We start from the raw sequence: 17,015 nt of genomic DNA on the forward strand, positions 1-17,015 counted from the left end.
GGGTAGTTAATAACACTTTCCCCAGAAGCCATGCCTTACTTCAGAAACTTAAGGCAGTAATAGCAAATGAGGCAGGGGGTTACTTAACATTGTTGCATATAACAGTTTTGAGTCAGATTCGTAGAAATGCTGATTGCAAAAGTATAGCTTTCTGTGCATTTAGTGCAACTTGATATGAAAATAACATATACTTCCAAAACCTAGACTTGTGTTCATAACCAGGAGAGGAGAATGACAAAATTAATTTGAAGTGTTGATTTCCCCATACCTCAGTTTTGCAAGTATTAAATAGAAATAATTGCTTGACCTAATTGCTTAGAAGTGTTCTGAAGATATGTTCATGCATATTTAAGAAGCACTTGGGTATTATCATGAGAATGCCATGGACATTCCCTTGACAAAATTAGTAATCCTCTGGTGTAGGAGTTAGGCATTTATATAAGGCCTTTCTTACATAGGAGATTCCAGCAGAAACACTGAGTAATTACATATTTCAGAACATACTGTATCTGGTGCTTCCAGTGCACCCGAATCTGTGCATCTTGATGCACACATGGTAAAACAGTCACAATGATTTAGCAGTCTTGACTCTGGAGTTTTATAGTTTGAGTGACAATCTGAAAATGTGTTTGTCTAGGATTTAATAGTATCTGACATAACTTTTGCTCTTATTGTCTTTTTTTTTTTTCTTTTCACCTATGCTTTTTTACTATCTCAAGTTTTCTGAAAGTACTTACATTAAATAGATCCTGTGCCAATTTAGGATTGTGTCAGTCTGTTTCATAAATTATACCGTGCTTCAAACCACACATTACAAAATTAATACCAACCTTCAGATTAAGTGCTGACTTAAAGACATTTCTGTATGTGCAAACCCAAAATAGAATGCTAATTCAATATTAAAAGTTTGTTCTATTGAAGAACGGGATTTAAATTTTAGCAGCACTGAGTCTGTGGCTCTCGCTGTCTGTTGGGCTCTGGTAATTATTGCAGCTTTGTGAGGTTATAAAATGCTAATGGCTCATGGTCAAACTGTCTACATCATATGATTTTATCATTTTACACTGTTTGTAACCTTTAAAGCAGTATCTTTGTGTCTGTCTGTCTGATTTGGAGACTGAAGTGAAATAGGAAATGGGTACAGCTGTGAACAACTTCCATGGGTTTCCGATAACACTGGAGAATTACTTAGTGAGGAAATGAAGGGCCAGTGACCGCACAGTAGTATTGGCTTCATTTGAACAAAAGAAATCTTTGTTGTTTAACTGCTTGTGGGTTTTAATCCCAATTGATGTAATATTTTAGAACTTGAATAAAACCAGTATTGCTACATTACACACTAATGTGATTTAAAGTTAAATAAAGACCGAAACACTGAAGTTGTTCTTGTTACTTCTGTAGCTAGCAGACAATGCCAGGCTCAATTATTGTTCATTCGTGTCATACAACTCAAAGCATATGTAGCAGCCTCCATGTGTCCAACTGTTTACCTGTCACATGCAGAGAAAATAAAGTATTTGATTGCACTGTCTCTGGAACAGACTTTTTTTTTTTTCTTAACCTTTACTAAAAATGTGACTAGAATTAACCCAAATGTTTGTTGATCACCTGCAACCACAGAGGGTTACATGAGTAGATTAAAGTTTACACAGATACGTATTTGGAAAGAAAGCTTAATTCTGCACAAGGTACTTCTATTTTCCTTTTAAAATACCGTTCAAAGCACTTGAAGTGCAGTTAGACAAATATTTTCTGTTTGGTAGTTTTTTGGCACTGGGAAAACAAGTTCATGTCTACGAAATTTCTGACATCTTCATATCTGCTTTACAATGTTTAAGGATTTAACACTTGAAAATGTAGAAAATTTGCTGTACTATAACCAGCTATTTTAAAAAAAAAAACCTATTTCCAAGCATTTATGTAGAGATCACTTATAGGTGGTTGTGTTGGGCTTTGCTTATTTATTTATTCTTTTACATCTCTGGAAAAAGAGAAATGGTAGGAGGTAGGAAATAAATGGGAAGCACAGCAGTCCTTTGTTTCTACTTTTTCTGTCCTTGAACTGCATAAAAACTTAAGGTCGTGCTCTGCATGATCTGTGTTGTAATGCAGGAGTTTAAAAGAAAGTTAAGGTTCTCTTTCTGTTTTCCCATATTCTGATGCAGAAATGATGATGATGACAGACTCCCTCTGTAGCATATGCTTTTTTGAGTAATTTTTTTGGTAATTCTAGCCAAGGACGAGATTGTGATCAGTCACTTGCATAATACTACCTTCACACAGGCTTTCAAAGGTACGCCTTTCCTGGAAGGTTTTTGTACATAACACTATAATGCTAGTATTAATAGGGAATTAATCAAGGGAAGATTACTGAAAATTAGTGCCATAATTAGGTCTAGCTTGGCTTGATTTGTGAGTAGTGACAATAAAAGTTCAATCCCAGCAAAAATAATAGTTCTACAGGAACTGTGGAGTCACAGCCAAGGGCTAACTAAGAGTCATCTATAAAATTCTTCTTCAGCTTTTCTAAGAGGTCAGACAAGACCTTTGACAGCAGTTTATGCAATCTCTGTCATGAGTGTTGCCTAGAGGTCTTTACGTATGGTTCAGTTACAGAAGTCCTTTAAATCAGTAGTTAAAAGACTGCAGTGCATTCTAGGCTTCCATTAGTATTGTGCCTTGTCATTGTGGGAAATAATATGCAATTTAGCGTAGATTTAGATTAGATATTAAGAAGTTCTTCACTGTGAGGGTGGTGAGATATTGGAACCACCTTGTTCAGAGAAGCTGTGGTTGCCCCATCCCTGAAAGTGTTCAAGGTCAGGCTGGATGGGGCTTTGAGCAATCTGGTCTAGTGGAAGGTGTCCCTAGAAATGGCAGGGGGGTTGGAACTAGGTGAGCTCTAAGGTCCCTTCCAACCCAAAGCATTCTGTGATTAAAGAAAAAAATAAAAAGGGCGGGGGGAAGGGAAGCAACATTGTATAAATCTCCAAATTCATGTTTAGAAACTAGCATTTTAAGGTTTAGATGTATACACACAAACCCAAACAAAAAAGTATTGTTTTTATTCATACTGCTTGATCATATAATGTCTTTTTTTTTTCTGGCATGCTGGGCTGCATCAGAAGGAACGTGACCAGCAGGGTCACAGACGGGAGGTGATTCTTCCGCTCCACTGCAATGGGACTCCACCTGGATTACTATGTCCAGCTCTGGGGCCCCAACACAAGAGGGATGTGGACCTGCTCAAGTTGGGTCTGGAGGAGGGCCATGGGGATGATCAGGGGGCTGGAGAATCTCTTCTGTGAAGACAGGCTGAGAAAGTTGGGCTTGTTGAGCCTGGAGAAGTCTCCAGGGAGACCTTATAGCAAGTAGTCTTCCACTACCTAAAGGGGGCCCACAAGAAGTCTGTGGATGAATGTTTTACAAGGGCATGTAGTGACAGGACAAGGGGGAATGGCTTTAAACTGAAAGAGGGGAGATTTAGATCAGATACGAGGAAGAAATTATTTACTGTAAGGATGGTGAGACACTGGAACAGGCTACCCAGAGGAGTGTGGATTCTCTGTCCCTGGATGTGTTACCAAGGGCAGATTAGATGGGGCTTTGAATGGAAGGTGTCCCTCCCTACATGTGACAGGAGGGATTGGAACTAGGTGAATTTTAAGGTCCTTTCCAACTGAAACCATTCTATGATTCTATGCTGCTCTTAGTTCTTGGCCCAGTTGCTTTGAGATAAAAACCTTTCCATCCAGTGTCACTGCTGTGATATATGTTGGAAAAGCCTGTGCCAAATCATATTTTTATTTAATCCTGAAGTCCTTCAAGAACTTTGAAAAACTTTCTGTATTTCAGCCACAGAGATATAGTTCTGTTTGTTGGCTTTTTAAGGAGACATTCTTGAATTTGTCTACATTTTCAAATTTAAGTCTGTATTTTCAAATTGGATGGTCAACCCTAAAGTTGACAAAGAAAGACCAGCTATCTCTTGCAACTGATGAGCTTTCTTAAGGAAATTCTCATTGTTTAAATTAATAAAAAACAAATAGTAAAATAAATAAACCATATAGACACACAAAATCGAATGATAAATATTTGGAAGGTGAATTTCCCCCTTTCATAAGCCATATCTTCAAAATTCGGAGGGAATGGATTTTGTCAGTAACAGCTCATTTTCATATCTGTTCTCACTTAAATATTTTTCACAATTTTATATTTTAAAATGTAATGTTATTTGAGAACTGTTTTCTTACCATAATAGGCTAAATATTAAGAAACTTTAACTACACTTCTTAAATTTCTTATTTCACTTAAAACCTATCACTATAGTTTAGCAAAAAACTTCTAAAAGTTGTTTTCATACTTTGTCGCGCAAAAAATGTTTAAGTACTATCAAACTTTCTACTCATCCTCATAATACATTTTTCTGTTTGTAGAATTTTATTAAATGTCATAAAGGGTTCAGTAATTTCTCATGTTACTTACAGTTGTTCTTAACCAATGCTGTCAGCTATATGCCATAATTGCAACCAAACCACTGCTTTGTTACTAAAAAATAGTCTTAATAAAAACAGTTGAATTGTATAAGAGTAATTTTGACATCAAGACAATAGCCAACATGGAAATCTGCTCTCATATTTCTCTTAGAAATCATGTATTCTTGACTTATATGATACCTTTTAAATCTCTGTCGTAAAGTTTAGGTTGTTTGTGAGCTTTGACTTTATGGTTGTTGCTGCTAAAAAATCTACTTGTTGATGAATACGTTCAGTTAACTCAATGCAGGAAGTTCAGAATTTAATTTTGCTTAGCTACGTTGCATTTCAGAGACAATAGCTACCAAATAAATAGCTTTACTGGCAGAGTAAATTCAAAAGGCTGTATGCGTTCTTTCTTTGTGAATTTGTCAATCTTCTTTAATCCACATGTGTTGCAACAGTTTTGTGGGAGATTAATCATGAAATTATAAAACTTCCGTAGCAGAGGAAGTGACCTCAAAACTCACTTTGGTCATTCAATAATTGGTTTTAAATGCTTCTTTCAACTGATCGTGATTTTATTTAAAACGTATTAACAACTCAGTGCTGGTTACCATAAACTGAAAAATGCATTTTCTTTGTTCAAGAAAAAAAAGCTAAGTTTAGAAAGGAGCATTCCTTTATTCAGACACTATAAGTGCAATAAGATTATGTCAGGTTTGAAAAGGTCTTTCAAGATGGTGTAAGACTATGACAGTAATTCTGTACTTAATCATTGAAGATGGTATGTCTCAAAATGAGATAATAAAGCAAGTGATGAAGATCAGGTTACTTAAAAGAGTTAATTACCAAAGGCATTTGAGCTTTGAATTGGTGTGGCTTTAGTATACCAGATGGTGCTGAAGGCAAGAGTATTTTTGCAAGGTAAGCAAAGAAATAACAAAAATTTGTAGTGATCTATTGATAGCAAGATCAAAGTTCATTTGACAGGACATTTATCATCACTTACTAGTTTCAGTAATCACACTTGGATTTTATTATTTTATTTTCCATTCAAAATTTTTAACTATTTTTTAATTATGTATTAAGTGCTGGTTTTTTGTATTGTCATCTTATGCTGCTTATGACTTACAGTTCTGGTTTTTATCTTGTTATGTATGAGAGAAACAAACTACCAAAAGGATATGCTTGACAATGAGAATGGACACATCCTAAATGCTTTGAAGCATTCAGAATGCAGGATTTTAGGCTTCGGTTTATTTTTCTAGTATAGCTATTTAGGGATGTGAGATTATTTACGTATTTATTTTCATTATTCCCCAAATAGTTCTACTTGTAAAAGACTTATGGCAGAAGCAGTTATATCACTGTCTTAATAAATACAGGCTGAAAATAATGTACTACATGACTAATTAGAGTATTCAAAAGTACAGTATTTACTTTTATAGGATATATTTGAGCAGTTTTCATAAAATTATGTGATCACTAAGCACAGATTTCATACATCATTTGAAATCTGCTTGAAATTGAAGCTCTATAGTGTTTATTGGATTGGATAAATTAGTTGTTTGTGTAAAGAGTTTTTCCTCCTTATACCATATATTAATAATCTTTGGTAGGTTGCTTGTCTTTACTCCCTGCTTGTAATCACTAAAATGGTTAATGAGTACTCTGATAAGCAAATTTCAAGTCTTTGTATGTACTAAAATAGTTCAGGGAAGTGACACTTAACTTCACATACGCACCTTGCACTTAACATTTTGTACTGGTAGGATTGAATAGTTAAATTGCCTGGTTACTGATTAACGTGGTAATTCGTGGTGTGATATAGCAGGGTTAAGTAACTTACTTTTTAACCTTATATACAAAGCTTGCAGTCTGGTTTGGCATCAAGAAACGATCTCATAAACACTGATATTACCATATTTCAATAAATTCAGCACTTCCAATGTGCTGACACAAGCCCACCTGTATGGACTAGACCAGTTATCCCTTGTTTGATGCAGTCCTGACCTGGGTGCTACTGAGATCTTGGTTATTACTTTACTTTTCATACTGTTCAAAGGGCAGGACATTTATTCACTGGGATAAATGTGCCAAAAATGTTTTTGTGAATGAAATCCAGAGGATGTGCATCAGCATTTGAAACAGGAATAGTGTCTAAACAAAAAGATGGTCTGAAGAGCAAGTACAGTGTGCAGTTCTATAAAGCATTTTAGATGTTTCAATTTGGAGTTTATCTAGGTGCCTGTATGTTGTGGGAGTGTCCTGACTTTTGACTGAATTGCTGCAGATGGGAATTGAAGGGGAAAGGCATGAAAACTCTGAAAGACTGCACTATTTGAGGGCGATCATGCTATACTTAACAAAGAGGGAACACTGATTTCAGTGCGGTGTAGGTCAGTATTTCTCACTTTAAGATTTTTCTAAAACTGTTTATTTATAGGGTGTTGTAACTAATTTTTTTTGTAAAACATCCTGATCAGAAAGTCCATATGTGAAGCGAAAACTACTCCTTTAGCCCCCAAAGTGGATTTAAACTGCCTGAAAAGCCTGCTAAGCCACAGGCTGTAAGCTGTGTTAGGCAGAAGTGATCTTTGTTCTACCTAAACAACTGTATAGCAAAAAAAGAGACCCAAGAGAACAAGCAAACAACAACATAACTCTTTAGCTAGTGGATGGAGTATTCAGCTAGGAGTGGAAAAACAGAACCTGGACTTTCAGTTTCTCTTGAAATGTGGTACCATTTTTGCAGTCTTTATTGAAAGAATGGAAATAATTGCTTTTAAATGTTTTATTTCAACAGAAGAGGCATTTGCAGCAGTTTAATGTGCTTGTAAAGCATCCTGCTAGTTTCTTCAGGGAGTATATGTTTATAATCATATTTTCAGCACTTCACAATTACTGGTTACAGTTCTGTTGCTGGTTTTATTGAAAGCTGTAGAAGTGCTTAGGACAAGTAAGAGTTTAGGAATGAAAAGCAAGTCAGATTGCGAAGGAACTACCTTTAGGACTTCATAAACCAAAATTGTTCAGTTCCCTTATGATATACTTTCTCCAGTATGATAGGTGGTTAGGACTGTGATCTTGTTTGGTTTTTAATTCAGCAGCCTGCCTTCATGGCAATATATTACAGTGGCACACTGTCTAGCTTATAATCATCATCTATACATGACTGTAAGACATAGAATTTATATTTTGTCAGCTGCAAAGCTGAAATCTGTTCTTAAATCCCCCTGCTATTACTTTTCATTGATCTGTTTTAAATAGCCTGTTTATTTGCTATTATAACAGACATAACATATATAACGTAACATATATAACATAAACAGGTTATATATAACCTGTTTATTTTTAATAACCTGTTTTATTTGTTGTGAAGCCTTGGCTTGGCTTACACAGAAAACAAGATTTGACTATAGTCTTGCCAAAAAGCTTATCTGAGTATCCTTAGAAAGCAAACAAGGGCCTTTTCTGATGGTCATTGTTTGTAAAGTATGTGAGGTGTAAATCATAGTTAACTTGAAATGAGTTGAAAGATGACAAAAAAAATAGTCATCTTCCTGTGGCAGTGATGAAACAATCATGGATTACTGTGCTTATCAGCAATTTTGTCCGTATTTTGGAGATATTGGAAGCAGTTTAAAACAATGTCATAAAAGATCTTCCAAACAGTAGACTTGACACTGTTATCAGAGATGTCTAAGACATGGCTTGCTCACAGGAAGTACTTACTTGAGCAGGAAACTTCTAATTCTAGTGGGCTTAGTCTCAGACAAAAGATATATTCCTCTGTCTACAGGGAAAGCTGTCTTGAATTGGATATAATACACTATTTCTTAAATGAGGATGATTAGTAGGAAATCCTGCCTTGTGGCGCAACAGCATTTTTATCACTTGAAGAGACGTAATTGGTCTTCGACTTACAGGATGTGAGTGGTAATTTGCCCTGTGCTTTAGGGTCATGTTATGCAGTTGTCAAACTAGATTATCATTAGAGCCGCGTGTGAGTTTGAAATCCATAGTTCCTTCAACTCTTACACTGATTTATATATTAAGACCTTGTAAAGAAAATACCAAGATAATTATTTCTCACATTCCTTAGAAATTTGTCTTTTTTGAGGTTGAAGTGGGGGAAATGAGAACCTAAATAATAGTACATTGTAAGTGAACTGATTAAAGCTTTAAACTGATGGAGTTGCACTAATGCCATCCAGAGAAAACATATCTGCTGACTGTTTATGGTTTGTGTTCAACATAGAAGATTAAAATCTTATCAACAAAATGTGACCTCCCTTATATTTAGTTCCAATGTCTTTTATCTTTTGAACTTGGTGATAAAAAATGTTGTAGCTGCTTTCCATATTTCCTTCAGTGCCATGCACTCACTGAACAGAGGAACTTTCTTTTCATACGCTACCATTCAAATACTGTTACATTATACAAATCAAGTTTATTTGTTCACTCGCTGGAGGAAGCTTAGTAGACTTGGCATCTGCTTTAGTTTTTTGGATCCTGGGCTGCATGAAAAGGAGCGTGACCAGCAGGTTGAAGGAGGTGATCCTGCCCCTCTACTCGGCTCTCATGAGACCTCACTTGGAGTATTGTGTGCAGTTCTGGTGTCCTCAACATAAAAAGGACATGGAACTGTTGGAACAAGTCCAGAGGAGGTCCACGAGGATGATCAAGGGACTGGGGCACCTCCCGTATAAAGATAGGCTGAGAAAGTTGGGGCTGTTCAGCCTGGAGAAGAGAAGGCTGCGTGGAGACCTCATAGCAGCCTTCCAGTAGGGAAGGGGGTCTACAAGGATGCTTGGGAGGGACTATTCATTAGGGACTGTAGTGATAGGACAAGGGGTAATGGGTTCAAACTGAAACAGGGGAAGTTTAGATTGGATATAAGGAAGAAATTCTTTACTGTAGGGCACTGGAATGGGTTGCCCAAGGAAGCTGTGAATGCTCCATCCCTGACAGTGTTCAAGGCCAGGTTGGACAGAGCCTTGGGTGGCATGGTTTAGTGTGAGGTGTCCCTGCCCACGGCAGGGGGATTGGAACTAGATGATCTTAAGGTCCTTTCCAACCCTAACTATTCTATGATTCTGTGATTCTGTGATCATGGTGGGTTAGCTCTGGCTAACAGGCAAACTCCTAGCCAGCTCCAGAACCTTCATCATCTCAAGCTGAATGTGCAGTTGGAAAGTCTGTGTACATTTTTGAAAACACAAATGTTTGTAGGTATGCCTGTAGTAGGGAATGCGATGTATACCCAGTAAGACAGAAATTTTGAGCCTTCCTCCTCCCCCCCTTGCAAAGACCACTTTTTCTTATGCTACTTCTTTCATCACTGAGATCATCCATGCCATAAAGATAGCTAATAGCATGGAATTAATATTACCATTCATAACACAGTGCTCACCTAATGTTCTGTGGGTTTTTTTTTAAGAGATGGCATTGTGTGAAAGTCGTCATTGTTGATGTGCTGTTTTTCAGATGCAGAGGTAGCATGATGTAGCTAGGCACTTAGAGGAAAGCTTATATGGGATAAAATAAATCCTTGCTAATGTCAGCTCCTTTGTGCTATTTGGTATTCCAAGTGTAGCAGGTTTAATTTATATTTACGTAATTGAATCCTGTAGTGATATTTTTGTCTGGTTTAATACTGTTTAAAATAGAAATCTAAAGTAAATTTTGTTTGTATACAGTCTGATTTTTTCAGTAGACCTCAAGTAGGCAGCAGATTCCTCAGAATGTAAACTCAAAAGAGGAAGGAAGAGAGAATACAATCGTATTTGTTACCTGATGAATTTGGTTTGTTTTGTTATCGATGTTTACAGTTAGTTTCAGCTCATTATAGTACCTCTACAGCTAGTGAGGCAGAACAGCTGTGGTTTATCCAAGCTCTTTAAATTGCTAAGCTGCTGCTATGAAAATGTTTCTGATGAGGTGAGTTTTGAAACATTACTGAATAGAAAAATTGCACCAATTCACTAGAGATACCATTTGCTCATCATTATCTTAGAAATGTTTGTTATAAACTCTTGTTTTCCTGTGGGTGCTTGACTCATCTTGCCATAGTGTGCATTGATTTCCAGGTGGAATAATAGTCAGTGATGTGAATTACTGGAGCTCATTGTTGCTGCTGGTCTTGTGGAGAGGGAGGAAAGGGAGCGGGATAAGAGAAGGCAGAAGGAAAATAGGAAAATATGGCTGCAAAATGATGTGTGTGAGTTTTGCTTCAAAACTGCATGCTTTGTCACAGACGCCCATTGTTTCTCACACACATTGCCATTTCTCTCATTCAGCAGTGAACAGATTCTCCCCACTTCACAATAAGATTATTCAGAACTGATTATGTTACAGACTTCTTCAGAGATTAATTGAAATTATCTTTTGCTTGTTACTTTTGTGGGGATGTGGTATATGGAAAGGTGTGGTTATTCATTTATTTGTGTAGAGGAAGGGGCACAGCAAGGAAATCTCTAAACTGTTACAGAAAAGAGTGGGAGTTCAATCTAAGAAATTGAAGAACTTTTGTTTTCAGTAGAAAGAGCAGTGGTGGCTCTTGTTCCTAGGAGCTAACTTATATTAGGTCCAAAGATTCTCTGCAACCCTTTTAATGGGCAGTCACAAAAACCATGCTGCATAGGAACACTAGACCTTATTACCATGGCCTTAATTCAGGAAAGCTCTTTAACAACTGGTGAAATCTCAGTGCAGCATTAAACATCTTATAATATAGGAAAAACTTGGAAAAAATTGAAAACCTTAGTGACCACCATAATCAAACCTTTTACAGTCAAGGTGTAGTGAAACACTTCATTGAAGCTAAATTTTCACTTAGTAAAGTGGCTAGCAGTAAAGAGTTAAGTAAAAAGAATGCCATGCATGCGTATATGATTCTAAATCTAGAAGTGTTACATTTCCTTTGTTGGCATTAGTTTCTGCTGAATATACAGGACATATATATGATGAAGACTAAACCCTTCTGTTATTAGTCTGTTAGTTTTAAACAGTGTGGCGTGCTTTGTTGAAAAGTCTGGAAGTTTTAACAGATCAGAGCATGTATATATCTTGTTCTTACTGGGTATTTTTCTGCTTACCCGTTTGAGCTGTATTGACTGGCTTCATTAACAAGAAAATAGGTCTGGAATTAGATTTCCTTTAATAAATTGTAATATGTTGAGTAGCGGGTACAGGATAGAATAATGTCTGGAGTGCTTGCAGCAAAAGCATTTTTTTGCATGTTTCTTTTCCTAAAGTATTAGTTGGCATTTATTAGTGGTGGCTGCAGTCCTAATGGCTTTTAATCAGGGAAAAAGTGGATAGGAAACTTAAAAGGTGCCGTCTTCCTGCTCTCATGCGTTAGCAATTCTTTACTTGCTTCTGCTGTGAGAGATAGTACCTAATAGTGTCAGAGCATATAGACTGAATATTGAATATTCGTAGAAATGCAAGCATAATGAGATATTTCTGCTGGAATTACTTTATTATTCTTGTGCTTTTTGAGATCTTCTCCATCCTCAACCCACCTATTCAGTAGCCAACTCATTTAGTGGCTATGCTGAAATTTACCCTTTTCCCTTGCAACTGTGATGAGTCTCAGGTTTAATGCTTCGTGGGTTCTCAATAGAAGACTGAGGAGAGCTTGTGTTTCTTGAAGTCGCCTACGAATTCCTTTGCGTGAGGGAAGCAGACAAGGTATCGGCTCTGCCATTTGTTCACTTCCCATTAACAGTTCTGTGCTTTTTCCCTTAGAGCCTGTGAAAAGAAAAGGTACGGCTTGACCAACGTCAGCTAGGAAATTAGGAGAAAGCTTTGCGTAGAATATGTGACAATAAATATTTTCAGTTGTCATTGTTCACAGCTGTCTAATCTCTATGGGAAACTATTACCTCAAGGAGGTTACTTCAGAGTTGCAACATCATTTTTTTTTTCTTTTTCCTTGTCCCTACTCTCCCCTCCCTTCCTAAACTGACAGTACTGATGAAACAGTTTTGCCTTGTTTGGTTGTTTGGGTTTTTTTTAATTTTCATTCTCATTTTCTTTGTAATTAGGGACAATTGCTTTATAGTACCAAAAGATGTATCAACAATAACATACATATTTTCTATGTGCTGTAAAAGCATAAAAAGATAAAGTAGGAGAGGATAATAGGTCTTTATGTCTAGATTATCAGGTATATAACGGATTTGATACAATGGCAAACCAAACTGCTGGAAGAACAAGGGCAGATTTGACCATAATTGCACAGCCATTATTTGCACTTTTTCTTGAATAATAGTTGTTTGAACATTTGACAGCTGTAATATTGCCTTATATAGATTTTATTCATCCTATTTAGTACAGGCTGTTGTTTTATGCAGACTACAACTGTATTTTGACAGGAACACTGAGTAGCTATGCACTGGTGATACACAATACTGCTTCCACTGGCCTTTTAGGTGAAATTAAAAATCTTTATTGCTCTTCTTACTTATACACTCTGGTTTTTATCAGCTGTGAGACAAAATTGAAGGCTTTTTTACTAAAGCAGATCAACCTTGAAAACTTTAAGAGTGGATTTTAATTTTACTTATAAGAGGGCTTATTAATAAAGCTTACACTATAGTTAGAAACAGGAACATGAAGTATGTAGCCTTGTTTTCATCTCTAATTTGTCCTTAATTGGGAAATTGCTTACCTGTTTTTCAGTTTGACAATTAAGGATCGAGATAGCCGTGCTTTCTTGTCACCGTAAAAGGCTGGAATAGTTGGATAAAAGGTCTCATGACATTACATCATCTTCTGTATCTTATATATGCTGAATTCTTGAGAATATGGGGCGCTTTGGCCAGTAGTGGCTTAAGCTGCATGAATCTAAATCTTGTTGTTTGCTCCATGAAAAGCCAAGTTAGATCTAGCAGGATTTACTAGCACAGGCTCAGTCTAATGTGAACACCACAATAGCGTTTGTGGGGCCAACTTGTATCTGCAAACAAGTTAATGGCTTTTGTGCAGCAAAGAAACTGGAGTTACCTCTTGTGTCTGCATCCATGGCACAGTTAAGCCATACCATAGCAAGCCATTCAACTGTAATTGAGTTGACTGAGTTTATTTTTCATGAAACTAAATAGTTAAAATTTTGAACCTACTGTTAGGGAGAATTAATTCAAATAACATCCTTTTGTATTTATTTCAGTGTCATTTTGTCACTTCATAATCTTTGAATTTCTTCATTTAAAGCAAAACTCATCACACCTTCCCAATCTTGCATCAAAGGTGTATCAGACTCTTGCAACAAAATCTAACATCATGCATTAAAAACTTGTCTGCTCTTGCCAACAGCAACTGACTCCTTGTGACAGAATCATAGAATAGTTAGGGTTGGAAAGGACCTTAAGATCATCTAATTCCAACTCCCCTGCCATGGACAGGGACACTTCACACTAAACCACGTCACCCAAGGCTCTGTCCAACCTGGCCTTGAACACCGCCAAGGATGGACCATTCACAACTTTGCCAAATCAAGGCAACAAGCACAAATTTCTCTGGTTACCACCACTGATGCATCTCTTCACATCATCCTTTTTCTGCTCTTGTTGCTAAAAATACAAATAGATATTTCTCCTGAAGAGATTGGCAATTATTCAGATAATGTCTGTAAGCACCATCTGAATAAGGAGTATGAACACCCGCTGAAAACAAGACTTTTTCTAAGAGAATTACGTACGTTACTCCTGTTAGAAGCATGACATGCACAGATGTGTTGAAAATTGAACTGCATCTGTCTTAAGGGCTGCAACAGTTTAGCTTTCTGATTGCAAAGAATATTTTCATGGTTCTTAAGCAAACCTCTCACCCCCGTTCACTTAATGAAGGCATAATTTCTGCAAAAACAGAAGAGACCACCTAAGAAGAAATTGAGATTTTGTATATGAGTAACTACTGGTTTAACCTAACCTTCATTCACATTATTTTCTTGAAGGATCTGATTAATTATTGTTTTATATTTACAGGTCTAATTACAACTACATCTAGAAAACTAGATCGAGAGCAGCAGGGAGAACACATATTGGAGGTAAATAATTTCTTTAATTCTCTGAAAAATAATGGCTGTTAAATTCATTGCTCTTTCACAAATGGTTAAGTTTACCATACTTGATCCCTATATGAGGAATTTAGAGAACTGGATTTCAGAAGTAGTTTTCTTCTATGTTCATTATATTGCAACACGGAAAATGCATTGCAGTACCTAGCTTATAAAAACAGTGTGTTAGGACTTTATTGTAAGAAGAGTTAAGATAGAGATGGAAGGTAATTTTTTGCGTTTATATCTGTAAACCAGGTTTTTCTTTTTAAGCAATACAAAGGTGTGATTGTTATAAGGAGTATGATTCCCTTTTTTTTAATTTTTTATTTTATTTTCCTGTTAATTATTGGAATAGTTATTTCAGCCTGCCTTTTGCTGAGCGTAGATCTCTGGAAAAGAAATACAGAATCTTTTTTTTTAAATATTGGAATGCTAACAGATTGTGTTGAGTCATGAAATGTGCATTATAGAGTCCAGAGTCCAAGAGCATGAAATTCGTTATGTAATTCTTTTTTTTTAGTTACATTTAATCAATCATCTGGAATTTATGGAATAGAAATTCTTATTCTCTGTCAAACATGAAAGAAAAACATGTAGACAACTGTATCATTACCAAGTGTTGTCATGCAATGTGACAGCATTGTACTTCACCCACAATTACAAATATTGTAGTAAGTATTATTTAAGTATCCAAGACTTAATGTTCGCAGTGATACTTACATGCTAAGATTTATCTGGAATCTTCATTTTGCCTCTCCTCCTGGATGATAGATAAAAGACTGCAATGTGAGTCAGCAAAACTAAGTATAGCTACAGAAGCAAGTCTGGACTTCCTCAAAACTTGAGAAACCTGTAGAAGTGTTTTCTAGTAGGACTTGGAAGTGAATGTATTCCTTGATAGTACAAAGGATACTTTTGCAGAACTCCAGTGTAAATGCAGTCTTCCTGCCCTTTTTCTATCCCTTTGGTGCATTGCAAGCTGGATTAATGCAGCTGTTAGACAAAATTTTTATCATTATTTTAATTTCTGTATCAGTTCTGGAAAGAACTCTTTGCACCTAAGTAGCAATCGGATGCAGTTTCCTCTGCAGTGTGTTTCTAGTAGTATTAGCAGCAGCAAAGTTAATTAGTGGCAAATTTGATTTAGCATTAGACATGTTATTCCTGGAAACTGAAAGTCATTATATTATTCTCTTTTTAAATTGCATCCTTAAATCTGCTTGTGTCAGTTTCCCAAAGCACTTTGTGTAATTTGTATCGTATTTCTTGACCACTGCTATGTATTTGTTGAAAAGTTAGTATCTCATGACTTTTACTCCTATGCATATTGTGCAGGCTTTTGTGTTAGATTTATATAGTAAATAAAATGAGCTGTAGGTAATTCTCTGACCCTGAAGCCACCTGGCACAGTATGGCTTTGATTGCTTTTACCTTATCCCTGGAACAGGATGGCCATGTCCAAGTTGCTGGTTGAGAATGGAGCCGTAATTGTGTGAATTCTCAGGCTGCAGCTAGGCAATGTGTGGGAGTGTGCTATTTGTTCTGGGCCAAATCTTACGCCAGAGATCATACTAGTAGTGTAATGTTACGGACAGTTGTCTGGTAGCAGGCATGCCTGGTAATTTAACCTTAAGTTATATCAAGATAACATGTATGGAACTCAGAAAGTTTCTTTTAATGTTACGTTATCACACAATGATGCATAAAACCTGGTTTCAGCATTCTCTATAAAGATAGCAGATTAAGCTGATTGCTTGTTAGTTTGTAATATTGGTTATGGCCTGCTGGTATCCTTTATAATTCTTCATTCTTCCTTCATTTTGAATCCCAGATGGTTATTAAAGTTTTAAATAAAAGTCTACTAAGTAACAACAGAAGAACTCTTAAATACAGAGCAATATTGACAGACAGTATGGCTCAGAGTAGCTGTTTTTCCATTTGTTAGTTTTATGTTGAGAGCTTTGAAAATAAAAGACCTAGAAATGCACAGGATGGTGGGATTATGAGCCAAGTGCTGAGCATCTGGCTAATTTATTGAGCATTGAAATGCTGACTAGATGGGTTGGTGGGTTTATTCCTTGTTTGCTATTAAATTTGATCCTTGATTGCACTCCTGCTTACATAATAGTAATTAATGTGCCCAATTCTTTTATTCCCAACTTGTAACTATTTTCTGAGTGCCAACTGGCACTTCTTAAATGCAGTTATTTTAGGTTAGCTTCATGTTATTCTCTCCTATTCGAGTATTCTGTTATGTCAGTAATGCCTTCAAAAGTGATGTTATGTTCAAATCAAACTAGATTTTCTTCAAGTTTGCCCTTTTTTTTTTTTTCTACTTGGCTCAGGGCAATGCAAATTTTATGTTAGCAGACAAGTTATTCTGTATTGTTTGGAATTTCCTCTTTTGGGTTGTGTTTTGTGGTTTTGGGGTGTTGTGGTTTTTTGTTTTTTTTTTTGCAAATGCAAAG

The 17,015-nt window shown here is 36.3% G+C and overlaps 1 protein-coding gene across 1 annotated transcript in view; it reads left to right on the top strand.

The window, feature by feature from the left end:
* FAT1 (FAT atypical cadherin 1) overlaps positions 1-17,015 on the top strand; it is a gene marked incomplete at both ends in the record, with an annotated part of 100,955 nt that overhangs the window by 35,680 nt on the left and 48,260 nt on the right. Inside the window, one exon of the mRNA XM_080621770.1 lies at positions 14,474-14,535. Coding sequence (XP_080477896.1) covers positions 14,474-14,535 — 62 coding nt within the window. The remainder of the gene's footprint in view (positions 1-14,473; positions 14,536-17,015) is intronic.

This window comes from Psittacula echo (genome assembly GCF_963264785.1).
Source record: "Psittacula echo genome assembly, chromosome: 1".
Classification (NCBI taxonomy): Eukaryota; Metazoa; Chordata; class Aves; order Psittaciformes; family Psittacidae; genus Psittacula; species Psittacula echo.